This window comes from Pongo abelii, chromosome 13 (assembly GCF_028885655.2).
Source record: "Pongo abelii isolate AG06213 chromosome 13, NHGRI_mPonAbe1-v2.0_pri, whole genome shotgun sequence".
NCBI lineage: Eukaryota > Metazoa > Chordata > Mammalia > Primates > Hominidae > Pongo > Pongo abelii.
Window position 1 is genome coordinate 120,930,143 of NC_071998.2, and position 26,628 is coordinate 120,956,770.

The window sequence follows — 26,628 nt, forward strand, 5'->3', positions numbered from 1 at the left end:
GACATGCTGCTTCCTGAAGCCCAGGAGGGGCAGCCCCCCACCCCACACCCCACCCCACCCCACCCCCGCCAGCCCTGAGTGGAAATGCCCCACTGAAAAGGGCCCTGTTGGGGCCCCGGGAAGGCCCCCAGTCTGGGGTCTCTGCCAAAGAGGGTGAGAGATGGGCCCCCGGAGGGCCCCCGGGGAACAGCTGGGAATGGGTCCATCCCCTGAAGCCTCGCTCCCCCCCTCCTCATCCCCTCCTTGGTCACCCCAAGTTCATGGTGGGACATGCTGGTGGACAGACAAGTGGCTACAGAGGGCCAAGGGGAGGTGTCTGGGCCTCCAGGGCAGCAGGTGACCCCGAATGTGGGGGCTGCGGCCCTGGGAGACCCCCGTGAGAGGCCGGGTATGTGTGAAGTCGGCCTGTGTGCACTGGCTGTTTGTAGGGCAGGAGTCCGTGTATGTGTGTGGTGTGTGTGTCTGAAGGGGGTGTCTGTGGGGCGTTGTTTTGTCTGTGTACCGTGTGGGTGTGGCCCTGTGGTGTGCCTGTGTGTGTCTCGGGGTGCGTATCTCGGTGGTGGGTGTGAGTGCCAAAAGCGGCAGGACTGAGGCTTCCGTCCTCCGTTTGTGGTCTGCGGGGAGGGAGCGGGCAGCGCAGGGAGCCGACAGGAGCGCTGCAGGATGCCGGGGCCTTGCGGGCCGAACCACCGGGGAGAGGTGGAGGGGAAAGGGGGGAGGAGGGAGGGGGAGGGGAAAGGGGGAAGGGGAGGGGGAAGCGGGAGGCGGGGGCCAGGTCTCCCTGCAGGCCCCGCCCAGCGCCCCCCTCCCCCCACCGGCGTGGTGACCCCGGCGCGGGCAAGGGCGTGGAGTCTGGGGCCGCGGGGGCACCGAGACCCGCCCCGGGCGCTCCACGCAGACTCCGGCTTCAGTGCTCGGCGCTGCCGCACGGCTGCAAGCCTAGCAATTTTGGGCTGAACAACAAAAGCGAGAGAGAGGGAAGTTGGGGGGCGGTGGCGGCGCGTTTCCCCCCACCCGCCAGGGCCGGCCGCGGGCTCGGAGCAGGTGCCAGGAGGTCGCGCGGCCGGAGCGGGGCTGTGCGGGGCCAGCAGCTCGGAGGCGAGGCGGGCTGGCGCGAGCGCCGCGCGAGGGGAAAAGTTTCGACCCTGAAGCGAGAGGCAGAGAAGTTTCGGCCGCGCCAGGCGGCGCCAAAGCCAGGCCAACACTGCCCCCGCGTGGGCTCGGCGCGGCGCTGCAGCCGGCGCAGGGGCCGGGGCCCGCCGCGACCCTTGGTGGAAACTGAGGCTCAGAGAGGGCGAGGTGGGCTGCGCAAGGCCATCTGGAAGAGGGGCCGCAGAATATGGCCTGCTGAGACCCGCAGGCTCTCCAGGAAATAGCCTGGGTCAGGGGACGGGGCGTGAAAGTCCAGAAAGACAGACAGAAGGAAGGGGACGTCCCAGGGACTGAATCCCACTCCTCGTCCTGGATGTGTCTCCACCCTCTTCCTTCCAGTTACCCCCAGAGTCCAGCAATCAGGTACCCGGTGGAGGGGTGGTGGCAGTGCTGTCTTCTTCCCATCCTCACAGTTTGTCTAAACTAAGCCTAGCTCTATTGCCCTTCTTCTGGAGTCAGAGCGCCTTTCCCAAAAGGCCTCCCCCATCCACAACCCATCCGGGCCCTAAGGACCCCCACCAGCCACCGCCCAGCCCAATCCCACCGTTTGGAGCCTATTCCTTTGCCATTAAACAAGGCGCCAGGGTGTGGATTCCCTGCTGTTTCCTCAGCGGCCAGGAGGTGGCGAGAAAGACCCGGATCCCGGGCAATGGCGCGGGGCTGGGGGCCACTGACAGCTTCAGGGAGAGAGGCGGCGGCTCAAACTATGTCCAGGGGGCTGGAACGCAGATGTGGCAGGGGCAAACCTGGTAGGCAGGGGCTTGGCGGTGGCCTGGGGGTGCTGGGTCAGTGCCTGCCACCTTGTCTTTTGCCACCTCCTGATGCAGATTTGAACATCCACCCCCTCATCCCCAGACTAGGAGAGAAACGGTGGGCCCCAGCCCGTCCCACCCAGGTGCTTTGCCTTCTGGGACCAGAGGGTGCCAACCCTGCCGGGGAAACGCATGAGACTAACACAGGGCTCTCTTCCTTCGGCTGGAGTCTGGACGCCCTCACTCCATAGTGGATGTCAGATGGAGGCTTGGAGGGGGAGGACAGAGGCTTGGGGTGGGGGTTCTCCACCCCTAGGCTGAGTTTCCAGCAGGTTCCTGCTTCAGGTGTGGGTTGATCTAGGTCAACAGAGGCTTGGTCCCAAGTTTTTTGGGTTTCGTTGTTGTTGTTGTTGTTGTTTGAGACAAGTTCTCACTCTCTTACCCAGGCTGGAGTGCAGTGGCGGGATCACAGCTCACTGCAGCCTCAACCTCCTGGGCTCAAGCGATCTGCCCGCCTCAGCCTCCCAAGTACCTGGGGCTAGAGGCGTGGACCACCACGCCCAGCTATTTTTTTTTTTTTTTTTAAGAGACAGGGTCTGTGTTGCTCAGGCTGGTCTCAAACTCCTGGGCTCAAGCCATCCTCCCACCTCGGCCTTCCAAAGTGCTGGGATTACAGGTGCGGACCATTGTGCCCAGCATGTTCCCAGGTTTGAGGTATGTGGCAGGGTCTCCCACCTTCCAGAAGAGGGGTTCACTTGGTACAAGTCCTGAACCCCAGGGATGCCCTGTCCCCACCCCTCAGCCTCATCCTGTCTGTGCCTCCATCCCCTTCCTTCCAGGAATCCCCAGAGACCAGCAATCAGGTACCCAGAAAGGCTTGTGGTGTGAGACCTACTGGCAGGTCCCAGCCACCTAGGATGTGCCTTTATTTGTGGGGCAAGGAAGGACGCTCCTCATTGCCTGGCCCACGTGTGCCCCTGGCCTTGGGCTCACAAGTGTTCACCTCTGATCTGGCTACAGTGTTGCGGAGGCCAGGAGGAGATGGTACCCCTTAGGGCGGCCTTGCTTCAGGACCGACTGCAGCACCAGGTTGGGCAGGAGGGACTCCTAGAGTGAGACAGAGGACCAGCTGGCTGCTACCAGGACCTCGGGGCAGGGTACTGGGCTCCCAGCGGGATTCTATGCTGAAGCCCTGTTGGGCAGGTAGTGCTGTCAGCCCCATTTTAAAAGATGAGGAAACAAATGCAAGGTCGAGCATGGTGGCTCACACCTGTAATCCCAGCAGTTTGGGAGGCTGAGGCGGGCAGATCACCTGAGGTCAGGAGTTCAAGACCAGCCTGGCCAGCATAGTGAAACCCCGTCTCTACTAAAAATACAAAAATTAGCTGGGTGTGGTGGCAGGTGTCCCCACTGCAGAGGTTGCAGTGAGCCCAGATTGCACCACTACACTCCAGCCTGGGCGACAGAGCAACACTCTGTCTCAAAAAAGCAAAGAGAGGGGAGGGGAGGGGAGATGCAGAAAGGAACTGTGATCGGAACCCAGGCATCTGGCTTAGAGCCATCCCTTGACTTCTGCCCTTTGAGGGAGATGCAGGAACACAGGGCGTGGCCACTGCAAGCCCCCACGGTGACTTGGCTCGCAGGGAGGGTCCACACCCAGCCCCAGCCACCCCACCAAACAGGGCTGCTCCCGGGGCCGGCTGCCAGCAGAGGCTCACCAGCTTCTGGGTCGGGGAGCAAGACCATTTGCCCACCTGCTCCAGGTTGCCGTGGGGATCCAAGAAGGCTCGGAGGCCGCTTCGCGGCCTCTGAGCAGCGGCCTTCTTCCATGAACAGAAGGGCAGGCTGCTGTTCATGGAGGTGTCCTCAGAAAGGTAGCCCTGTGTCTTCTGGGTGGACCTGGGGGAAACAGGACCCCATGAGCTTCCTGGACTCTGAGTCCCCAGCCCACCCATGGCTGGCAGGGCCCTTGAGGACCCACACTGGCAACCCGCCTGCTGCTGGGTGGGGAGGTCTGTAGGCAAGGGGGGTGGGGAGCCCTGGCAATGTCCGCGAGTCTCATCGCCTTCCCCGGAGCCTCACAGGCCAGCGCCGTCCCAGCACAAGGAGCTGGCCAGGGTCTCCTCCTTGGCCCCAGGGTACAGGGCTTTGGGCAAACTCTCCAGCCGTTTTCTGACACTCCCAAACACCGGCTCGGACGCCACTGGCAGGGCGGCCTTCGGGTTCACAATGACGCTCTGTTGGACTGCAGGAGAGACGGCGGGGTGAGATCTCTGCCCGGGAGGAGGGCACTGGTGCCCCCACCCTCTTTTCTTCCCTCTGGCAGGCAGGGCTGGTCAGAGCCCTGTCTCCATGGCAACCCTAGGCTCCCCAGCGCCTTCTGGCTGCCTCCAGAGAAGCCTTGGGTTTTAAAACCACCTTGCGTGACCGTTTCTGTTATACCCAAGCTGTGCCCCTGCACACCCCACTCACGCTGCAGCCGGAAGCGTGCCCCCTTTCTCGCAGTGGGGAGACCGCTTACCCCGTCATAGAAATCCCAGAAACTATGCTGAGAGCGTTGAGGGCTTCAGGGAGGGCTGTCTCAGGTCTGGGGGTTCTTCCTGTCCAACAGCAGCCATGCGAGGTGGTCCAAGGACCCTGAGTTTCCCAATGGCTGCCCCAGGATGGAAAGGGCTGGGAAGCAGCAGGTTGGCCCCCACGTCTCCTGGGCACCCTGCTGCCCTGGACACCATGATAGCTCCTTATGGCCAGTGGCTGACACAGAATCATCTCCTGTATGCACCAACTGCCATTCACACGAAATTGTTTCTCCTGGGCTTGTCCTGGCTTTGGATTCCCAGGAGGGGCTCGGGGGCACTCTGGCTTCTATATGTGGCTCTTTGTCACCCACACAAGCCCATCCTGCTTCTGGGGCCTTGGTTTCCCCACCAAACACACAGAAGTTGGGCAAAAATCACAGCTTCTAACTCCAGCTTCCTGTGATGCTAAGGGGGCTGCGTCAGATCCCTCCCAAATCAGCGAAGGTCCTAGGTTTGCAGGGCATCGCCCACAGCTAGACCTTGAGGCAGACATTTCCTGAAACTGCACTTAGTAGGTGCTCAATAAACAGCTAGAGGACATTGACTGTTGGGGGCCCTGGGGGCTGCTGGATCCTGAGAAGAGTCTGGGCACACAGAAAAAGGTGGAGCTTAGTCAAGGTTATACCAGAGTAAGAACAGGGACTTCTTGCCTGCTTCTCAAAACATACTTCAGAAAACTCACTGGGAACGGCCGGGCGTGGTGGCTCATGCCTGTAATCCCAGCACTTTGGGAGGCCGAGGCGGGTGGATCACCTGAGGTCAGGAGTTCGAGACCAGCCTGGCCAACATGGAGAAACCCCGTCTCTACTAAAAATACAAAATTAGCCGGGGATGGTGGCACATGTGTGTAATCCCAGGTACTCAGGAGGCTGAGGCAGGAGAATGGCGTGAACCCGGGAGGTGGAGCTTGCAGTGAGCCGAGATCGCGCCACTGCACTCCAGCCTGGGCGACAGAGTGAGACTCTGTATCAAAAAAAAAAAAAAAGAAAGAAAGAAAACTCACTGGGAACTGCAAAACAGACACCATTACATCTAGGGTCTGGTGGCTCTTAGTTTCCTTGCTGGACCAGGCAGTGCCAACTGTCTCCAGGAGAGAGAAAGTTTCATCTTCCCGGCTTTTCTGGGCACCTCCTCAGGCAGGCTTCGAGGTCTGCCTTCATGGATGTCAAAGGAAGATGCTTCCAATGGCATCTGGACCTCCTCCAGCCCCTGTAGGCTGTGGGGACTGGGGAGGGGAGCAAGTGTGGGCTCTGGAGGCTCTGGCTATGGGTTTCAAGGTGGGCAGATACAGCATATGGGAACCCCTTGGCAGCGAGCAGTCCAAGGTGCTGCCTGCGTTGGAACACCTCCACTGGACTCTGGACCCTCTACTTGGTCTTCGAAGGTCAACCTGACATCCTCCAGGGAGGCCAGTTCAGGCACATCCTCTGCAGGATCGCTGATCTCTTGGCCTTTGCAAAGCCAGTCCCTCACTCCGGTGGCCCAGAACTACAGCCTCTCTGCCCTCCTGGCTAGAACTTTCTGGAGTCTCGAGTCCCCCCATCCTGTCTGCTTACCTGAGCGTCTGCGCTCCCAGTAGCGGAGCGTTGTGTCCTGCAGGGTCTCGTCAGCGAATCGCACCCGGAAAGGGCAACGCCGCCTGCAGGGCCTAGAGCCTTCCCCCGGGGGGTTGTGGGTCAGCGCAGCCTTGAGCTTGGAGACCTGTGCACCGTGGGGCCTGCTGAGAGAGGGGAGAGGGGCCTGTGCGCAAAGCCCCCCACCGTACCCCAGCACACACCCACCAGCCCCAGACTGGCTGTGAGATCCTGGACAAGTACCCTACACTGGTCTGTAAGAATGGATAACGCCAATCACAGCAGCCAGCCTTAACAGAGCACTTCCTACCTGCCAGGCAGGCTCAAGCACGCACATACACCATCCCACCAAATGCACACAGCCCCGACGAAACACTGTTATCATTCTCATTTTATGGTTGAGGAAACAGAGGCACAGAGAGTACTCCAAGGTCATACAGCTGTAAGGCATGGAGCCAAGACCTGCATCCTGGTTCCAGAGCTGGCACCCTTGCACGTAAAGCAATTTAGCAGAGAGAATAAGAATGCCAGCCCAGGAGTCATGCAGTCCTGGGTTTCAGTCCTGACCCTTTTGAGCCTCAGTTTTCTTATCTGTAAAATGGGAATCATAGTGCCCACTCTACAGGGTTGTGAAGAAAGGAAACGAGCCGTAGAGGCATCCAGCCCAGGTTCTGCAGGACCCAGAGGAAACATCACTAACAGGGAGCTGTTTTTTGTTTTTGTTTTTGTTTTGTTTTTGAGACAGATTCTCGCTCTGTGGCCCAGGCTGGAGCGCAGTGACGTGATCTCGGCTCACTGCAAGCTCCACCTCCCGGGTTCACGCCATTCTCCTGCCTCAGCCTCCCGAGTAGCTGGGACAACAGGCGTGCGCCACCATGCCCAGCTAATTTTTGTATTTTTAGTAGAAACGGGGTTTCACCTTATTGGCCAGGGTGGTCTCGAACGCCTGACCTCAAGTGATCCACCCCCCCCCCCTTCGCCTTCCTAAGTGCTGGGATTACAGGTGTGAGCCACCACCCTCCCACCTGAGCTGTTCTTATTGTAACTGTCTATCTCAATCATGCCCCCTCCCAGCCACATGACCTTTGGCAGACTGTCTCCAAGTCTCCATTTTGCAGGGTTTTTTTTCCCTTTAAATTATAGGCACAATAATACCATCCTCCTGGGTTTGGTGAGTATCAAATGATTTACATGAGGCACGTAGGACATGGCCTGGAACAGGGTTTGGCCTTAATCAAGGGTATCTGTTATATGTATATTTCATAGATAACATTGTTCCATTTATTGTTATTAATTTCAGCCTCAACCGGGTGCGGTGGCTCACGCCTGTAATCCCAGCACTTTGGGAGGCCAAGGCAGGCAGATCACAAGGTCAAGAGATCAAGACCATCCTGGCCAACATGGTGAAACCCCCGTCTCTACCAAAAATACAAAAAAATTAGCTGGGCACAGTGGCGTGCGCCTGTAGTTCCAGCTACTCGAGAGGCTAAGAATCACTTGAACCCAGGAGGTAGAGGTTGCAGTGAGCCGAGATCGCGCCACTGCACTCCAGCCTAGCGACAGAGTGAGACTCCGTCTCAAAAAAAAAAAAAAAAAAAAAAAAAATCAGCCTCAAGGGCAAGGCTGCGGGAAGGCCTGCTTGACCCACCTATGGCTCTGTTATTGAGGAAGGTCATGGCTGACCGTTAGTATGCACATATTTATATGTCTGCATCCATTCATCTGACCACATCTGTATGTCTGTGTAGATGCGGAGGGAATGCTTTTCATCAGCCCCCAAAGAGCCAAGCAGTTGGGAGGTGTCAGGACAGTGCCTGGCTACATGCCTTGGGACCTAGTCATCCAACAGTTGTCTGCTCAGGAACCCCTGCTCTCTGCTGGCTGCTGGGCCAGGCAAAGGCATAACCCAGCGGTGCCCGCCTGCCTGAAATCTCAGCATCTCCACTCGAGGGCCACTGGAGCCTGTTCTGAGGCACCCCAGTGTCCCCTGCAGGGCCTACCAGGGAATCTCACACACAGTAAGGTGCTCAAATATTTGCCCTTGAATGTGAAAGTCTGTAACTGTGTTTGTCTCTGCTTTTGCTCACATTTGAGAGAATGAATTCCATACTTTTATTTATTATATCTTGTGAGAAGTCATGTGTATATTTGGCCTGATTGGTTGAAAGTTCTGAGGTTGGTAAATGTGTTTCACTTTTTTTTTTTTTTTTTTTTTGAGACAGGGTCTTACTCTGTCACCCAGGCTGGAGTGCAGTGGCACGATCTTGGCTCACTGCAGCCTCAACCTCCCAGGCTCAAGCAATCCTTCCACCTCAGCCTCCCAAGTAGCTGGAACCACAGGCATGCACCACCATGCCCAGCTAATTTTTGTAATTTTTGTAGAGACAGGGTTTCACCATGTTACCAAGGCTGGTCTCAAACTCCTGGGCTCAAGCGATCCTCCTGCCTCTGCCTCCCAAAGCACTGGGATTATAGGCATGAGCCACCATGCTTGGCCATGTGTTCCATTTCTAGTTCCTACTCTGATCCATCAGGGGTATCTACCTGGAGTACTGTGTGAGGAAGGGTTCTAAGGCTCAGTGGGGAAATATGATCCATTAGTTTTGTCTGCTGTGGGTATGAGATGAGGAAGAATGATATGTTTGTGATGTATTTACTCTCCTGGGTTTTTAAACTCATGGGCAGTGCCGTTCACCCTTCACCCCTGCTTAAGCCTGGAGGAATTTTAACCTGGAGGAACTGTTTCTGTCTTCTTTTTCTCCTCTGTTAAAACTATGGTGTCTAGGCCCAGGTAGGTTCCAATTCCTAGGCTCTTCTCTTACCTCCATCCCTTATTTTTCTCCCAATATTCAACATATAGTAAAACCTAGTAAAAGTTAGAGTAAGAAATGGACAAATGATGGTGGGATGGGTAAAAAGATGGAAGACTGGGTGGGTGGGTTGATGGGTGGATGGACTGATGGGTGAGTTAATGAAAGGGTCTGAATAGAACTGAACTATGAATGTATGGGTAGATGGACAGATGCGTGGCTGGATGATTATGTAGATGGGTATGTAGGTTTGTGGATGGCTTTACGACTAGATTAGCAATGGACAGTGTCATGGGTTTACAAGTGGATGGAAGGATTTGTAGATGGTTGATCATTGGATCAATGGATGGATGGATAGAAGTGTGGGAGTTTTATTTTTTATTTTTTATTTTATTTTATTTTTATTTGAGACGGAGTCTCACTCTGTCGCCCAGGCTGGAGTACAATGGCACAATCTCGGCTCACTGCAAGCTCCGCCTCCTGGGTTCACACCATTCTCTCGCCTCAGCCTCCCGAGTAGCTGGGACTACAGGCGCCCGCCACCACGCCCGGCTAATTTTTTGGTTTTTTGTATATTTTTAGTAGAGACGGGGTTTCACCGTGTTAGCCAGGATGGTCTCGATCTCTTAACCTCGTGATCTGCCTGCCTCGGCCTCCCAAAGTGCTGGGATTACAGGTGTGAGCCACCATGCCCTGCTGAAGTGTGGGAGTTTTAGATGGATGACTGGCTAGCTGGTTGGCCAGGTAGATGAATGGATCCACAGGACACCTGATTCATGGGTGGGTGGGTGAGTGAATGTATGGATGGATGGAGTCATGGGTTCATGATAGATTAATGGGTGGATAGAAGGATGGATGGATAGATGGAGAGATTCATGAACAGGTTGTAGAAGACGTGGTTCATTGATAAGATGGATGCAAGGATGGATGGGTGAATGGGAAAATGAATATATGAATGGATTCATGGATGAATTATGTGTTGGTAGAAGACCTCATTAATGGATGGGTTGATTCATTGATGAACCCGCGAATGAATCTTTAATGGGTTGGTAGAAGATCTGATTCATGGACAGACGTATGTAAGGATGGATGAATGGGTAGATAGGTGGATAAATGAATACATTCATGGGCGAAAGAGGAAAGAAAGGAGGAAAGAAATGCCCCTTTCTTCCACTACCCTACCCTTATCCCACCCATCACTCACTGGTTGGCCTTTCTGACAGTGGTGAATTGTGAGTGATCACCCTTCAGGGGCCCCAGAGTTGGTGTCTGCTGGAGCGAAATCTTCGTAAGACTATCCTGGAGGTGCGATGACTGGCCCCTTAAAGACAAACAGGCCACATCTGGCATGAGTGGCCAGGCTGTCCCGCCCTGGAAACATCGATGGCAACTCCGTCCCCACCAAGAAGCGGACTGACACTTACCACAGGTCTGGGAGGAATGAACAGTTGGGACACCGCAGAGACCCTGGGCAGTGCTCTAATACACCCCTTTGATGTTGCGGTGCTGGGGATGCTGGAGCCGGGAGGAAACAGTTATGAGCCTTGGCTGCGGGACGGTCCTTTCTAGTCATATGGCCTCGGGGTGACGGCAGACCAGCCCTCAAGGACGGGTTGAGAGGGCTCTGAGCTACTCAGCTAACATTAGCATCCTTCTAGCCCGGGTGGTGGGGGTGATGGGTGCGGGGACACAAGGGACCACCCGCCACCGGAAATGCCTCGGGCCCGCCCCCCGGGCCCCGCGGGGCCTCACTCAGTGGCTCCGGCTCCTCGGCGCACTTCTCCTGGAGCTGGTGCAGGAACTCACGGAACCTGCTGGGGAGGAGCTCTCCTAGGAAGGCGCCCAAGAAGTCGGGGTCCTCCCTGGCCACGCCCCTCCGGGGGCGCTCGCGCTCTCCAGGCCCGGGCTGCCTGGGCGCCGATTCCCGGGACGCGCCGGCCGACAGCAGGGACCGCAGCAGCCCCCGCTTCCGCACGGCCCGCCGGGTCGCGGTGAGCAGGGCGGGCAGGCGCGGCGGGAAGGGTCCGACGCCCACCCCGGGCTCGGCGTCCCCTTCCGGCCACCACGCGGCGCCGCCCCACGGGATCCTCGAGCCCCCGGAGCCCCGCGCGCCCAAGGCCGCTCGGAGCGCGGGCGGGGTCAGCTTGGGCAGCCGCGGGTCGCTGCTGCGTCGGAAGTCGCCGTCGCCAGGGAGCCCCTTGGGCGCCACCTCCTGGACCCCTGGGCGAGGTCGACGCCGGAACATGCTTGGCCCCGCACTCAGCTCACCGCACCCTCAGCGCGCGTGGGCGGGTGGCGCCGGCTGAGGTGGGGAGGACATAGTCCAGCCCCAGGCCGTAGTGCCCCGGGCGGGGCAGCGCGGTGCGGGGTGAACGCCACCGGCCCGGCGGACAGCGAGTGGCTTCAGGCGAGAGCTCCCAGAGCCTCTGTTTCCTCACCTGAAAAATGGTGACAGCAAGAGTAGCCAACTTTGGGGGTTGCTGTGACGTTTAAATGAGCAAGTACATGCCAGTCTTAGAACAGCAAGCTCGGAACAGTGCCAGGCACGCTGGCCAAGCTTACACATAGACTAGCTGCCATTCTTAGTATTTAAAAGTTATTATTATTTAGGATTTAGTCCCAGCTCCACCACTTACTAGCTTTGTAACCTCGGCCAAGCCAATTAACTTCCCTCTGCCTTCCCTGGGGTCTCTGGTCTGCAGAATGGGGATAATAGCAGCACCTGCCTCTTTGCAGCCGTGAAATGGCATCACCGCTGGTAGAGAGAGCACTTAGCCTGCCTTGCAGTGTTCAAATCGTGGAAGCTGTTACCGTCATTAGCGCTCTACTGGGAATTACGAAACCTGGAACCAGCTTGAGGGAAGAGAGACCTGACCAGCAGCCTCCCAGCCCTGGTGCTCCCTCAGAGACCCCTGGGTGGGGAGCCTGTTGAAAATACAGATGACTTACCCCAGCCCCCATTGTGATTCAGTACGTCTCTGCTGGAGCCAAGACAGTTTTTGTTGTTGTTGTTGTTGTTGTTGTTGTTAAAGAGATGGGGTCTTGCTAAGGCGAGGTCCTGCTGTTGCCCAGGCTGGAGTGCAGTGGCACCATCATAGCTCACTGCAGCCTCAAATTCTTGGGCTCAAGTGATACTCCTGCCTCAGCCTCCTGAGTAGCTGGGACTACAGGCACACAGCACCACAGCTGGCTAATTTTTGTATATTTTGTAGAAATGGGGTAGAATTTTTTTGTATTTATGTTGTGCGGGCTGGTCTTGAACTCCTGGGCTCAAGTGATCCACCTGCCTTGGCCTCCCAAAGTGCTGGGATCACAGGCGTGAGTCCCCACTTCTGGCCAAGACACAGACTTTTAACAAACTCCCCTTTTGGGAGGCAGAGCCCCAGTCTTACTCCCAGCTCTGACACTGAGGGGTTTCTAAGCCTGCTTCCTCCCAACCACACCCCACTCCCAGATTGTTGTCAGCTCTGAGCTGGCTCCTGGGCAGTGTCACACTCACCCTGGTGGGCTTCTGGGCGGGGCCCGAGAAGGTCCTGTGAGTTTAGAGCTCTCTACAGGCAGGCTGTAGAGCCCATCATCCCTGCCTGGTGCCTCTTCCAGCCCCTCCCGGCTGCCTCCGGGCCACTTCAGGGTCATTGTGATCCGCCCCTCACCCCTGGGCATCTGAGTAGCAGTGGGCACTGAGGCCTGGGGACTAAGGGTGGGGCTATTGTGCCATGGATGCCCTGGCCGCAGCCACCTGGGGCACTGGGACTCTGACCAGGGCAGCCAGGCCCACCCCTTCCAGATCTGGGAGGCTCAGGCTGGGTGGCTCTGGAAGTAGAACTTCCACCCCAAGACCAGGCAGTCAGAATACAATGGACCTAGAAATGAACAGACCCTGAAGGGCGCGATGTCTCACGCCTGTAATCCCAGCACTTTAGGAGGCCGAGGCAGGTGGATCACCTGAGGTCAGGAGTTCAACACCAGCCTGGCCAACATGGTGAAACCTCATCTCACTAAAAATACCAAAATTTGCCAGGCATGGTGTTGTGCACCTATAATCCCAGCTACTTGGGAGGCTGAGACAGGAGAATCGCTTGACCCTGGGAGGCAGAGGTTGCAGCGAGCTGAGATCATGCCACTGCACTCCAGCCTGGGTGACAGAGCGAGACTCCATCTCAAAAAAAAAAAATAATAATAATAATCCAAGGTCTGGGTGCTAGGTGTGCTTCTTGCTATTGAGATGTCATTTCTTTCAGGCAGTCTCAGCTGACAAAGAAATGTGTGTGTATACTATTAAACACACATATCTATAAATATTTCTATAGGTAACCACCTGTACTTATATTAAGCTAAACATGAGCTCATGCTGACATCTCCAACTCTAATCTGTTACACAGATCATTTGAGACTCTGTCTCAAAAGAAAGAGGCCAGGTTGCAGTGGCTCATACCTATAATCCTAGCACTTTGCGAGACCGAGGTAGGTGGATTGCCTGAGCTCAGGAGTTCGCAACCAGCCTGGGCCACATGGTGAAACCCCGTCTCTACTAAAATACAAAAAAATGAGCCGGGCGTGACAGCGTGTGCCTGTAGTCCCAGCTACTTGGGGAACTGAGGTAGGAGAATTGCTTGAACCTGGGAGGCGGAGGTTGCAGTGAGCCGAGATCGCCCCACTGCACTCCAGCCTGGGCAACAGAGTGAGACTCCATCTCCATAAAAAAAAAAAAAAGAAAGAAAGAGCCGGGCGTGGTGGCTTACGCCTGTAATCCCAGCACTTTGGGAGGCTGAGGCGGGTGGATCACGAGGTCAGGAGATTGAGACCATCCTGGCTAACACAGTGAAACCCCGTCTCTACTAAAAATACAAAAAATTAGCTGGTCGTGGTGGCAGGCACCTGTAGTCCCAGCTACTCGGGAGGCTGAGGCAGGAGAATGGCGTGAACCCAGGAGGCAGAGCTTGCAGTGAGCCAAGATTGTGCCGCTGCACTCCAGCCTGGGCGACAGAGTGAGATTCTGTCTCAAGAAAGAAAGAGAGAGAGAGAGAAAGGAAGAGAAAAGAAAGAAAGAGAAAGAAAGAAAGGAAGAAAGGAGGGAGGGAGGGAAGGAAGGAAGAAAGGGAAAGAAAGAAGGAAAGGAAGAAAGGAAGGAAGGAAAGAAGGAAAGAAAGAAAGAAATTAACAGACCCACTTTCAAGTCCATGGTCTGCTGTTTTGCTGTGTGATCCTGGGGAAGTGTCTTCTTTCTCAGGACTCCCTGGGCCTCATCTCTGAGTCTTGGCTGGCAGAGGGCCGAGAGGAAGCTCATAGTATTGTGAAGCTGGGGTGGGAGACAAAGGTCATTTACATGAGTATTTCACTGGCATGGCATAGTTTCATAATTTGAAAATGAAGAAACGACTTTGTAATTCAAATAACAGAGTGACTCACTAGAGGACGTGTCGCCAAAGATATATTCTATTTTCTGTCAATGCTTCTCACCAGGGATGGAGAGACATACTTTCCTGGAGAGCTACAATATTGAGTGGGGGAGGGAGATATTTTTGTATTTATTTAAAGGGTATGTGACTTTTTTTAATGGCTGAGAAACACCAGATTAACTAGACGGTTTCTTTTTCTCTTTTCTTTTCTTTTCTTTTTTTTTTTTTTTGGAGACAGAGTCGCGATCTTGGCTCACTGCAAGCTCCGCATCCCGGGTTCACCCCATTCTCCTGCCTCAGCCTCCCGAGTAGCTGGGATTACAGGTGCCCGCCACCATGCCCGGCTAATTTTTTTGTATTTTTAGTAGAGACGGGGTTTCACCGTGTTAGCCAGGATGGTCCCGATCTCCTGCCCTTGTGATCCACCCGCCTCGGCCTCCCAAAGTGCTGAGATTACAGGCGTGAGCCACTGCGCCTGGCCTAACTAGATGGTTTCTAAGGAGCCCTCCAGCCCTTGCACTCTGCAAATATTTATCAAGGAACTACTATGTGCTAGGCTTGGGAATTCAGAGATGCCAGAGGCTTTGAGGTCAGGGAGCCGGCCAGTCCTGGGAAGGCCTTGGAGCGTGGGTGTGGGGAAGGGGCTTGCTCTTCTGTTGACAAGAAATAAGACAGGGCTGGATTTTCAGGCATGCAGAGCTTGGATCAGAGCTGCCCCCTGGCGGAGGATTCCGGACACCCCCCACCGATTGAAATTGCCCAGGATCAATCCCTTTGCTTAGAGACACAGAAAATGAAGCTTGGGAGAGGGGCTCCGACCAGGGGTAGCAGTTGTGACCTAGAATAGTCTAGAGGGGATGCCAAATAATACGTACATACACACATCCTGCGGACTCAATGCAGAAGGGGCTTTTTAGCATCCCTTTTCTCCCGTAGCTTTCAGCACATTTAGAGCAAACACACTTTAAGCACCTTCTGTGTGCGTCGCCCAGAGGAAAGAACATCAGGATAGTATTATTATTATTTTATTTATTTATTTTTGAGACGGAGTTTCGCTCTTGTCACCCAGGCTGGAAAGCAATGGCGCGATCTAGGCTTACTGCAACCTCTGCCTCCTGGGTTCAGGCTATTCTCCTGCCTCAGCCTCCGAGTAGCTGGGACTACAGGCATGCACCACCACGCCTGGCTAATTTTGTATTTTTAGTAGAGACGGGGTTTTGCCACGTTGGCCAGGCTGGTCTCAAATTCCTGACCTCAGGTGATCCGCCTGCCTTGGCCTCCCAAAATGCTGGGATTACAGTCGTGCACCACCACGCCCTGCCAACACAAGGATATTATTAATAGTATAGGAAAAATGAACTTAAGATGAATATTGTCATTATAACAACTTCCATTTCCTGAGAACCCACTGCAGGTGCTGAGCTGAAGGTCCGACGTGCAATGTCCCACAAGTTTAACCCTCTCAGAGCATCAGAAGTTGAGTAATTATTACGTTGCTTAACTTCTTCTTCTGACAGGAGACTGAAGCTCGGAGATGTTAACAGGCTCTACCCACCTGCAAGCTCGCGTTTCCATCACTGCTGCTTCGGAGATAGCTCCAGAATTTCTTTGCACGGGAGGAGCCTAGGGAAGGGCCACGCTTTTGGAATGGAAACGTCATGGGCTTGTTTTGCTCATTTCAGTGGGAATCTCATGGCACTGCCAAGAGTATTTCTTTTTATTTTATTTATTTTGGGGGGTCGGTATTATTTTAAGATGCTAATGGAGATGGGTGGATTTGAGGACCAATGGCTTTTTTTTCCCCTTTTTACTCAAAGCCCGCACAACACTTGTTTTTAGAAGTCCAGCCTGCAGCCTCCAAACGAACTGTTGTACGTGCTGGGGACGGGGAGAGGGCGACGCTGCGGCTCTTTTCAGTTCGGGAGGTCCTTCTAGATTCCCAAAAGTCAACTGAGTCAAGTTTTGAGCTGTAACCTGTGTTGGGCGCGGTGGCTCACGCATGTAATCCCAGCAGTCTTGAAGGCCGAGGTGGAAGCCTCGCTTGAGGCCAGGAGTTCAAGATCAGCCTGAGCAACAGGGTGAGACCCCGTCTCTAATTTTTTTTTTTAAAGAAGTCAAATTAGGCCGGGCGCGGTGGCTCACGCCTATAATCCCAACACTTCGGAAGGCAGAGGCGGGTGGATCACTTGAAGTCAGGAGTTCGAGACCAGCCTGGCCAACAAGGTGAAAACCCGTCTCTCCTAAAGATACAAAAATTAGCTGGGTGTGGTAGCTCACGCCTGTAGTCCCAGGTACTCTGGAGGCTGACGCAGGAGAATCGCTGGAACCTGGGAGACAGAGGTTGCGGTGAGCCGAGATCGCGCCACTGCACTCCAGCCTGCTTGACAGAGCAAGATTCTGTCTCAAAAAAAAAGAAAAAAAAGGTTAAATTGTTTTTCAAAAGAAGTCAAGTTAAATCCGGAGCCCGCGCGGGGGAGGGGCGAACTGAACGAGGGGGTGGAGCCAGCCGTGGCCCCGCCCCCAAACGCCCGGAAGTGACGTTAGCGGATAAAGGCAGCGCGCGCCGCGAGCTGTCGCGTCTGGTCGTGGTCTGGCGGAGCTGCGGTTGGCTTGTGGAGTCTCCGCCGCCGCCCTCCCTTCCTCTTCCCCATCTTCTTCTTTCGGTCCCGGGAGCCCCCGCCCGGAGTGAGTAGCGCGAGGCGGTGCGAAGGGTAGGCAGCCGCCGGGAGAGGGGAGGCCGCGACCCCAAACTGCTTCGGCGCCCTGAGGTCCCCGGCTCGTCACGTGACCCGGCGCGTGCGCGCGGGCCGGCACAGGCCCCACGTGCGCGTCCCCAAGAGGTCCACGGGCCGGACCTGGGCAGGGACTACGGAGCAGTCCATGGGTCGGGGTACAGGAGGAAAGTCAAGGCACCCAAAGCCCAGGCAGGGCACTCCCGCACCCCGGTCCCCAGACCGCAGCAAATCCCTTTCTCTGAGCCTGTTTCCCCTCTGAGAAACAGGGATATGGAGAGCGCCCACTCGGAGGATGGATGGGAGGAATCGGTAAAATGCCCAGTTCAGAGCCTGGCACAGTTAAGTGCCCGTTGCACAGAAGTTGCTGTCGTATTTAACCCTGGGTCCCGCCCGAGCGCCAGCCCGACACAGGTGCAGCTCAAAAAAGACAGCCCGAGAGCCCTTGCGGCCAAGGTCAGCCTGTCTGCAGGGAGGCTGCCATATCGAAAAGCCCAGGCTTTGCTGCCCACCAACTGTGTGATCTCTCCTTCTGGACTTTGGTTTCTCCTCTGTACTATAAGTGATTGCCACAGCTGGTGTCAGAGGCCCTGACAGCGGGGAGGGACAGTGTAACCGGTGGTTGTGGTGTGTAGAATGATTGTCCGGTGAGATGGGATGAGCCTCTTGGAGGAACCAGGGCTGGTGTAAGGAGCCTGGATTCCCTCAATTCTGTTCTCGGCTTCCTGTTTGTATGTTTAAAGACACATCACTTCCTTTAGTGTGCTGGTTTTTCTCTGTGTAAACTGAGGACTGTGCGGGGGTTGGAAGTACGCATGGAGTGTTTTGGTGGAGGCCGGAAGCCCTAGGATCACAAGGATAGCATCTAAAAAATCTCGGTGGGGGTTCTGTGCTTATAGGCAGAGGAAGCTCACTCCCCACTCTGTCTGATTTGCAGAGCTGTTTGAGTCGCTGGATTGGCCGCCCAGCATACCAGTAACAGTCCCCTAGGTGTGTCCAACAGTACAGCTTCTATGGCATTCTAAGGCAGTTTTCCCATTTGATCCTCAGTGGGCAGAGTTGACAAGAATCTCATTTGACAGAGATTTCTAAGCTCAAGAGAGAATATGTGCCTGGCACTGTGCAAAGCACTTTAAGCTTTTCATATGCACTTTTAATCACAGCCTTTCTGTAAAGTCGGTATTACTGTTCCATTTTATAGATGAACTGAGGAATAGTGAGGTTAAATGTCTTGTTTGTGTTTACACAGCAGGTGTGCAGAGCCAAGATTCAGATCTGGTTCCTCTGACTCCATCAGAGCCTTTGTTAGTTTTTAAGTGTATCCCGTTTTGTCTTCTTCCCTCACTTTCTCACTTGCTTCTTTTTCTTAGAGCACTTTGCCGTTTGCATGTGGCCTGCTGCTGTCCACAAAGATCCAGGGAGGATGGACTCTGTCCACTAGGCTGCTAGAGGGTGGAGGTAACTTTTAGGCAGGCTTTTCCATAGAGACTTACATGAGGAGATTGAGGTGACTGCAAAAGTCTGCCGGTGACAGTTTCAGCACTGTTTTCTTACATGGGTCGTGGGAGAAGAGACGCAGTAGCCTGGGTCTGAACACCTTGGCGGGGAGGAGGAGGCAGCAGCCAGGTGACCGTGAAGGATGTAGGATTACATTTACTGGCTGAGCAGGCATTTACCAGGCATGAGGGGTTTCTCTTCCTCTCTGAGCTAGCCTAGAGTGCACACAAAGCCAGTGTGCTCCTGGCCCCCTCCCAGGCCCTGCAGCCACATATGGCATCTGTGCTCTGGAGCAGAGTGTAGCAGGATCTCCTGCTGTTGGCCGACCGAGCTTGCTGTTCCCTTGGACTCTTAGGGACCTCCTCCTGCCCCACTCCAATCTGGACACCAGGAGGCAGAATGTAGCCAGGACCCCAGGAATCCCGTTTATTAATGAATCAGCTGTTAGGGCAAATGTCAAAGTCAGGCTTGCTATTTCCCGGCCAGGATGTGCCTCCCCTGGCTTGTTCCCAGAATTTGCGTGTAAGTGGAATTCTTGTAAATTAGATTATTCAGGGGACCCTGACATTTAAAGGAATCATGTTACAAGGCTTTTGGTAAAGCACAGAATTATATTGTCGGTAGCAGCCTTCAGGCCTTCAGTATTTACCAGTTCTGAATGGTTGGACTTTTGTCTGTAGGATTTTCTTAGAGTGGAAAATGGCTGTAGCTGCACAAAGCCCATTCTTGCATTATTTGGCAACCAATTAGTCAATGCCCACCTGGTATCAGGCACTGGGCTAATGGTGTACAAGGTAATGTCTCTACCCCCAGGAGGCTGCATGCTGGGAAAGGAGACGGATGGAGTCCAGCCTGGTACGTGTTTGCCCCCAGATTTATTCTGTTCATTTGATCAGAAGTGAACTTTCTGTTGAATATTTGTGTTTCATGGGATGCAAGAGAAGCATGGTGATAAATCTCAAGTGTTGCCACTGCTCTCAGGAGCTCCCTGGCCAGGAGAGAGAGAGAACTGAATACAAAACCTTCAGTTTGCCAAGTTGGGCGGTGAGAGGGAGACAGGCTTGCTCTCACCGTGCTCCAGTCTGAATGGGAGTTGTGCCAGCATGGTGTGGAAGAGTAGTAGTTCATTTTTTAACCTTTGTCTTTAATTTTTCCCAGCCATCAAGTGTTTTTTGTTTTTTGTTTTTTGAGACAGGGTCTCGCTCTGTTGTCCAGGCTGGACTCAAACTCCTGGGCTCAAGCAGTCTTCCCACCTCAGCCTCCCAAAGTGCTCAGGTTATAGGTTATAGGTTATAGAGTAGTTTTGAATGCCGTCCTCTCTGAGTGACCGATGGAGGGCCGTGACATGGTTGCTCCGGTGCCTGCTGGCAGAGGGGCAGGCAGCCCACCTGACCTGGTCCTTACCCCATCAGACCATAGCAGCCACCAAACCCAGCTACATGGTAACATTCAGATTGGTGGCCCTTTTTCCTGTCAGCCACCCTGGCACATCTAGCAGTCTTGAGGATTAGCAGGTCTGGTGGGAAGAAGAATTCATTCTTCTTCTTCTTCTTCTTTTTTTGACACAATGTCTCACTCTGTTGCCCAGGCTGGAATGCAGAGGCAGGATCATGGCTCACTGCAGCCTTGACCTCCCAGGCTCAAGTGATCCTCCCACCTCAGTCTCCCTAGTAGCTACTAGAATGTGTGTATTTTTGATAGAGATAGGGTTTCTGAGCTGTGGGCTTCTTTCTCCTTCCGGCAGTGTTGTTCCCAGTGCTGGGACACCAGTGTGGGAGCTTTGTGGTCAGCTTGTGGGGAGGGTGTTATGTGCAATATTTAGAACTAAGGTCCTCCCCAGCCTGTTACCCCAAAGGGCTCCCTGATTGGTGAAGTGATTGCTGCCTTTCTTCATTGTGGCCCAAACCCTTGTGCGTGAACAGTAAAGTGAGGGGTCAGTCTGCGAGCGGATTCAAGAATCTGAAGAGGGAAGCCAGGTACAGTGGCGTGCGCCTGTAATTTCAGCTACTTGGGAGGCTGAGCAGGGAGGATGGCTTGAGTCCAGGAGTTTGGGGCCAGCCTGGGCCACATAGTAAGACCCCATCTCAAAAAAACAAGAATCTGAAGAGAGGTTTAAGCAGGCTTCTTTCTAGGCACAGCCAAAGGATTCTGCTAAGGGTGAAAAGACCCAATCAGGGATCTAAGAAGAACCCCGTTGCATCCGTTAGAAGTATTCTTGAGCTGGCTGGCCAGGGTGGGCCTGCTGCTTCTGGAAAGTTCCTTCTCTTTCAGGAGAAGTTCAGAATATAGTCGTGCAGAATATAGTTCTGGGGCCAGTAACAAATTTGGCCAATGAAAAATCTTGGCTGGGTGCAGTGGTTTCTGCCTGTAATCCCAACACCTTGGGAGGTCGAGGCAGGTGGATCGCTTGCAGCCAGGTGTTTGAGACCAGCCTGGGCAATGTGGCAAAACTCCATCTCTACAGAAAATACAAAAGTTAGCCAGGTGTGGCGGTATGTGCCTGCAGTCCCAGCTACCCTGGAGGCTGAGATGGGAGGATCACCTGAGCTGTACTCTAGTCTGGCGACAGTGAGACCCTTTCTCAAAAAAAAAAGAAGAAAAGAAAATTATCCAGCTTGTCTTGTGTTTAGTTTCCCTTCTCTTTCCTCATAGTTGCTTCCCGAAGGCCTCGTGCTCCTTCTCAGGGCGTTTTCCCGTTTCCCTCTGACCACTTCTCTTGAAGCCCCTAGAGTGTTCCTGGGTCTTAGGGTTTTAAGCTTTGAGTTGTGTTTGAGGACTGTACCTGAGTTCCACATGTGGACTCTTCCGTGTTGACCCTGTAGCTCCAGGAGTCAGGCAGACGGTCTTGGATCTACCATTTGTCAACTTTGGCGACAGGCATTTGCTAGAAGCCCCCGCTCTCCTCGTGTGGAGGCAGCACGTGCGAGGCGGTGAGCTGCAGCTCCCAGTCAGCTGCGCGTTTTTCACCGAGGGTATTTTCCCTTTACCATGGGTTTATCAGGATGTAGCAGCTGCTGCTGGGATTCCTTCCTCCCACTGTTGCTGTTTGTCCTGTGACAGCCAGCACGGCCACTGCCGTTCTCACTCTGCCTCCCTTAGGTTAGGCCTTGGCAGTGAGGGAAACACATCAGCCGAGAGTTGGTGCCCAGCGTGCACTCAAGGCCGCCCTCATCCAGCACCTTCCACACTGTCTTCCCCCGCTCCACTCTCCGCCCTCTGATGGCCCACGCTGTCCCACGGCTGCTCCCTCTGTCTGTGCCCCACCCCCTCCAGCACTCCCTGTGCTTGGCTGCCCAGCTCGGGCTGCCTCCTCCAGGCTGCTGCCCCTGTCTGCTGTTGGGAGGGGATTCCTCTGCCCTTTGAGTGTCCTTGGCACTTTGAGGGTCCGTGAGAATCCTTATTTTTCTGCTGTGTATTTTCTTTCCCTTTGTTCTTTGTCCTCCTGGACTAGAGCTCTCTGAGGTCTTGGCAAGCCTCACAGCAACTAGAACAGCCCCTAAGCGTGGTGTGCCTTGGTGACAGCACTGTGCCTATGGGAAGTTTATGGCAGGCTGGCCGCCTGTGGAGCGTGGAGCTGCCGAACTGTCATCCCTGTCCTGAAGGGCGAGGTGGGCCTGGGCTCTGCTGCCAGGACCCAGCTGAGGCTTTCTAGTTCCTTCTCCTTTTACCATGGCAACCGTCTCCTCATCCCCCTGCTGTCTCCACCGCCACCAGCAGTCTTCAGAAGCACCGGTCTTCCCAGGCCACTCTCTGTTGGGCCTCAGGGTGGTTCCCTCGTTGCTCTGTAGGATGTAGTCGAAACTGCTAGAGTTGACTGTGAGACCAGGAACTGGCCGCTGCGAGGGCTGTCTGTCCTTCCCTCCAGGAGCAGTGCCGTCGCCCTCCACCTACTGCGCTTATTCTTGCCCATCCATCCGTTTCAGCTTACGCGTCCCCTCTTCAGGGATGTCTTCCCTGGTCCCCGCACCCGAGTCCACTTCCTCCCTCCGTGCTCTGCCGGCACTGGCGCTTCTCCTCGGTAGCCCTCCCTGCAGGTGGGTTGTGTCTGTAGAATTGTTTTCTGCCTGGCTGTCTGCCTGGTTCACAGCCCGGTGCCCGGCACAGAGTCCCCACTCCTCGTTAATGGAGGACTGGACCCCACCGTGAGTTGTTGCTGTGCTCTGAGCCAGAGGAAGGGAGGCGTGGAAACTTCCCTGGCCTTCCAGGGTCTGCTGGTGCTGTCGGCTTTGCGGTCGTTTCTCTTTACTGATCAGGGTTTTCTGTACCCAGAAGCCACTGAGTCAGGTGTCATATAGAGCATGTCAAGAACTTGAAGCCAGGCCAGGCACATGGGCTCATGCCCGTAATCCCAGCACTTTGGGAGGCCAAGGTGGGAGAAGCTTTTGGGGTCAGGAGTTCAAGACCAACCTTTGTAACGTAGTGAGACCGCATCTCTACAAAAAATAATTAGCCAGGCATGGTGGCACACAGCTGTAGTCCTAGCTGCTCCGGAGGGTGAGGTGGGAGGGTCTCTTGAGCTCTGGAGTTGGAGGCTGCATTGAGCTATGATCACACCACTGCACTCCAGAAAAAATGAAAATGTAAAAGAACTTGAAGCCAGGACTTGGGGTGGGTGCTCTGAGTGCAAAAGACAGAAGATGCTGTTATCCAAGGGGTAGAAGCAGATTTGGGGACCCTGGACTTCTCTCTACACTCAGCAGGATGTGTGACTTGTGAAGCCTGGTGTGAGACTGGCCCTCTGCCCTGGGGTCCTTTCTGCCGGGTCCCCGGCCTGCTGACTCACACCCCCTTCCTTACCCAGGAGAGTCGCGGTTGCTGATCGTGGTGCTTGAGCAGAGCCGTGGTTGGTGACAGCATGACGAGCGAGGTGATAGGAGACGAGAAGCAATTCTATTCCAAGGCCAAGACCTACTGGAAGCAAATCCCACCCACGGTGGACGGCATGCTTGGGGGGTATGGCCACATCTCCAGCATCGACATCAACAGCTCCCGGAAGTTTCTGCAGAGGTTTTTGAGGGTAGGCAGGTCTGGCGTGCTCTCCAGGAGAGGCTGTGGCTCTGGTGGCACTGCTGAGTCCATGTGGGGTGCCACCTTTTACACATGTAACACTGCAGGGTCGTTGGCTATCACTTGGTACCTACCCCAAAGCCTTGAGGAGCTGGGCTGGGTGGGCACAGTGGGGTAACTTCTAGACTGTGGACTTAGCCTCAAGGTTACCAGACAGGAGCTGGCAGAATTGAGGTGCTCGAATTGGGCAAACTTCTCTTCAGCTGTTGGGTTTTGCCAGGGACGAAACCCTTGCTCTCCTGCCATGTCCGTGGGTGTTTGGGCTGAGGGTGTTGGCTATTCTGGACGAAGACTCCTAGTTACGTGCCATGGTTTCCACCCTCTGCTCCACCCCCAGCCTTTTCTGTACCAGGCTGGGACCCCCAGCCCTGGAGCCCACCACCTTTTTGTCTCATGGCTGGCACTGGAGGCTGCTGTTGGCCACCTGCACCATCCAGCGCCTCCCCTCCCTCCATGTTCCCCCTCCGCACCCTTGTTCACCCATTGCCCCGCTTCCATTCTCCCCGTTCCTCTCTGCCATTGTTTACCTGGAGACTCAGGAGAGATTAGTGCACCTGTTCAAGTTATCACCTTTAAGTGGAAATTAGCTTTCATTTAGAAACGTGTGACCCAGGGCAGGGGCAGTGGCTCACTCCTGTAATCCCAGCCCCTTGGGATGCTAAGGTGGGAGGACTGCTTGAGCCCAGGAGTTTGAGACCAGCCTGGGCAACAGACCGAGGCCCCGTCTTTAAAAAAAATACAAAAAAAAAAAAAATGAGTTGGTCATGGTGGCGCATGCCTGTAGTCCCAGCTACTTGGGAGGCTCAGGTGGGAAGATGGAGGATGGCTTGAGCCCAGGAGTTCGAGGCTACAGTGAGCCATGATCCCACCACTGCATTCCAACCTGAACAGAATGCAGAATGCAGCCTGAACTTTCACAGATAAAGGAATGTGTGGCCCAGCAGTGTGTCCTCCCGTGCTCATCCCCTCGACTCCGTACAAGCTGGCAGCCAGCACAGACCTCCCCACCAGTGCTCAGCTTGTGCAGAGTCCTGGAATCCTGACTTGAGTCTAAGTCCCAGGGCTCGTGAGGAAGGGCCCCACGTGCGGCGACAGGGTCCCTCTGATAGGTTATATGCCTGTGCTTTTTAGGAAGGCCCGAACAAGACAGGAACGTCCTGTGCCCTGGACTGTGGAGCTGGCATTGGGAGGATCACCAAGCGGCTGCTCCTGCCGCTGTTCAGAGAGGTGGATATGGTCGACATAACGGAGGACTTTCTGGTTCAAGCCAAGACCTACCTGGGGGAGGAGGGCAAGAGGGTGAGGAACTACTTCTGTTGTGGGCTCCAGGACTTCACCCCGGAGCCGGACTCTTACGACGTGATCTGGATCCAGTGGGTGATAGGTGAGGGTCCCGCCGCCCTTCCCTGCCACCTGTATGTCTCCTGCCACTCGGGTTCCCCATAAGGTGTCGGGACCAGGGCTTTGCACTCCTGCAGCAAGCGGGCCAGTGAGGATTCCCTAATCCCCCCAGGCCCACCCCCACCCCGCACTTCCCAGGACCGAGGGACAGGCTCAGCCTAAAAGGTAGATTTCTTCCTTCTAGGTTTTGTTTCAGTTGAATACCTGCTACCATCCATTTGGGTGCAGTTGTTGAAAAAATTTTAATGGCCAATAACTTACTGCGTCAAAGTGAGAGTTTTATAAGGTTTTACTTTTAATAAGATGAATAGTTGAAGCTTTGTGTCTAGCCCTGCACCCTGTTAGCCTAACAGCACACCTCGAGCGCTGTGCCCTGGGCTGCTGACCTGGCGGCAGGCCACTAGCAGCAGTCGGCCACCTCCTGAGGCGGGCAGCACAGGCCTGCTGTGGACACTCTAGGTCTGGCCTTGTATTTTGTGGTCTCAGAAGCCTCTGTGGGGACTTCTAGTGTAGGGAAGGCAGTCTGTCCGGGAGCTCCTGCAATGCCAAACTCTTAGCCCAGGTTCACTCCTCTGATCCAAGCCTGGCAGGGGTGGGGCATCATGGTGTGTGGGTTTCAGGCAGGACTTGGAAGTCACCCTGTCAAGTTAAACTCTGGCTTAATGTGTGTCTTTAGGTAGATGACCTCTAAGCCACAGTTTCTTATTCTATGAATTGGGGTTTAGTGAATCTCTCGGGACTGCTGAGAGCCAGTGAGGCCATGTGTGCACACAAAATGCTGGGCACAAATGAGGGGCTCAGCGGGGCTGAGAAATACATCCCATCCAGTGCCAACTTCCGCTTGCATCGTGCCCTGGTAACCTTGCCTCTGCCCTCCCCAGGCCACCTCACCGATCAGCACCTGGCCGAGTTCCTGCGGCGCTGCAAGGGCAGCCTCCGCCCCAATGGTATCATCGTCATCAAAGACAACATGGCCCAGGAGGGCGTGATTCTGGACGACGTGGACAGCAGCGTGTGCCGGGACCTTGACGTGGTCCGCAGGATCATCTGCAGCGCAGGCCTCAGCCTCCTGGCCGAGGAGAGGCAGGAGAACCTCCCCGATGAGATCTACCACGTCTATAGCTTTGCCCTGAGATGAGCTGGGGCTGGCAGGAAAAACTGAGGAACCACAGTACTGGTGGGGGGAGCTGGCAGCTGGGCAAGATCCAGGTGCCACGCTGGCGGTTCGTGTCGAGGCACCACTAAATATAGCTGTCTGCCGTCCACTCATTCTGCGGGCTTTTCTTCAAAAGGCAAGGTGGGACCCGGTGGGAAGGGTGCTGCTGAACCAGCGGTGAGGCAGGAGCCTAGGCCCTGCTCTCCTGCGAGATGGGATCGGGTGGAAGGGGCTCCACATGTGGGAATAGGGTGGTCACATCCACATCAGTGGCCGATTCCCTGGACCTGCAGCCCATCCTTCCAGCCATGGGCCTGGCTGCCTGAAGAGGAAGGAAACCACCCCCAACTTGGTTGCTGGGGACTTGAAGACTTCAGTGTGGTCTTTACCTAGGGGAGGGACAGAGCTGGGCTGGTGCCGCCTGATGGTGCTGTGTGGGGGGTGCTCACGTGCCAAGTCCTGCTTGGCAGTGGAGACCTGGGGCCCTTAAAGTGTTACAACAGCCTGCA

The 26,628-nt window shown here is 55.0% G+C and overlaps 2 protein-coding genes across 13 annotated transcripts; one reads left to right on the forward strand and one right to left on the reverse strand.

Moving 5' to 3' along the window:
• Positions 1-563: 563 nt before the first annotated feature.
• NTMT1 (N-terminal Xaa-Pro-Lys N-methyltransferase 1) lies at positions 564-26,232 on the forward strand. Of its 10 annotated transcripts, none has more exons than XM_024252288.3 (4): positions 564-699; positions 23,297-23,512; positions 24,694-24,946; positions 25,845-26,232. In XM_024252288.3, exons 2-4 carry the CDS (start codon positions 23,351-23,353, stop codon positions 26,099-26,101), a joined length of 672 nt encoding a protein of 223 aa, XP_024108056.1. In that variant the 5' UTR covers positions 564-699; positions 23,297-23,350; the 3' UTR covers positions 26,102-26,232. The 10 variants fall into 10 exon arrangements, with proteins under 10 accessions (XP_024108056.1, XP_063570544.1, XP_024108057.1 ...); XM_063714474.1 differs by lacking the exon at positions 564-699 and adding an exon at positions 1,497-1,515; XM_024252289.3 differs by lacking the exon at positions 564-699 and adding an exon at positions 10,766-10,858.
• C13H9orf50 (chromosome 13 C9orf50 homolog) lies at positions 1,503-12,501 on the reverse strand. Of its 3 annotated transcripts, none has more exons than XM_054521189.2 (8): positions 12,367-12,500; positions 10,620-11,305; positions 10,292-10,382; positions 10,072-10,188; positions 6,040-6,200; positions 3,987-4,149; positions 3,659-3,803; positions 1,503-3,011 (listed from the first exon to the last, which is right to left on the reverse strand). In XM_054521189.2, exons 2-8 carry the CDS (start codon positions 11,110-11,112, stop codon positions 2,919-2,921), a joined length of 1,263 nt encoding a protein of 420 aa, XP_054377164.1. In that variant the 5' UTR covers positions 11,113-11,305; positions 12,367-12,500; the 3' UTR covers positions 1,503-2,918. The 3 variants fall into 3 exon arrangements, with proteins under 3 accessions (XP_054377164.1, XP_024108053.1, XP_054377165.1); XM_024252285.3 differs by having other exon boundaries at positions 6,040-6,203; positions 12,367-12,499; XM_054521190.2 differs by lacking the exon at positions 10,072-10,188 and having other exon boundaries at positions 6,040-6,203; positions 12,367-12,501.
• Positions 26,233-26,628: the final 396 nt, after the last annotated feature.

Coding starts and splice junctions, on each gene's coding strand:
- C13H9orf50 (XM_024252285.3), bottom strand. CDS start 11,112: ATGTTCCGGCGTCGACCTCGCCCAGGGGTCCAGGAGGTGGCGCCCAAG. Junction 10,383..10,619: donor CGAGGAGCCGGAGCCACTGA/GTGAGGCCCCGC, acceptor TCCCGGCTCCAG/CATCCCCAGCACCGCAACAT. Junction 4,150..6,039: donor CTGGGAGCGCAGACGCTCAG/GTAAGCAGACAG, acceptor TCTCTCCTGCAG/TCCAACAGAGCGTCATTGTG.
- NTMT1 (XM_024252288.3), top strand. CDS start 23,351: ATGACGAGCGAGGTGATAGGAGACGAGAAGCAATTCTATTCCAAGGCC. Junction 23,513..24,693: donor TTCTGCAGAGGTTTTTGAGG/GTAGGCAGGTCT, acceptor TGTGCTTTTTAG/GAAGGCCCGAACAAGACAGG. Junction 24,947..25,844: donor CTGGATCCAGTGGGTGATAG/GTGAGGGTCCCG, acceptor TGCCCTCCCCAG/GCCACCTCACCGATCAGCAC.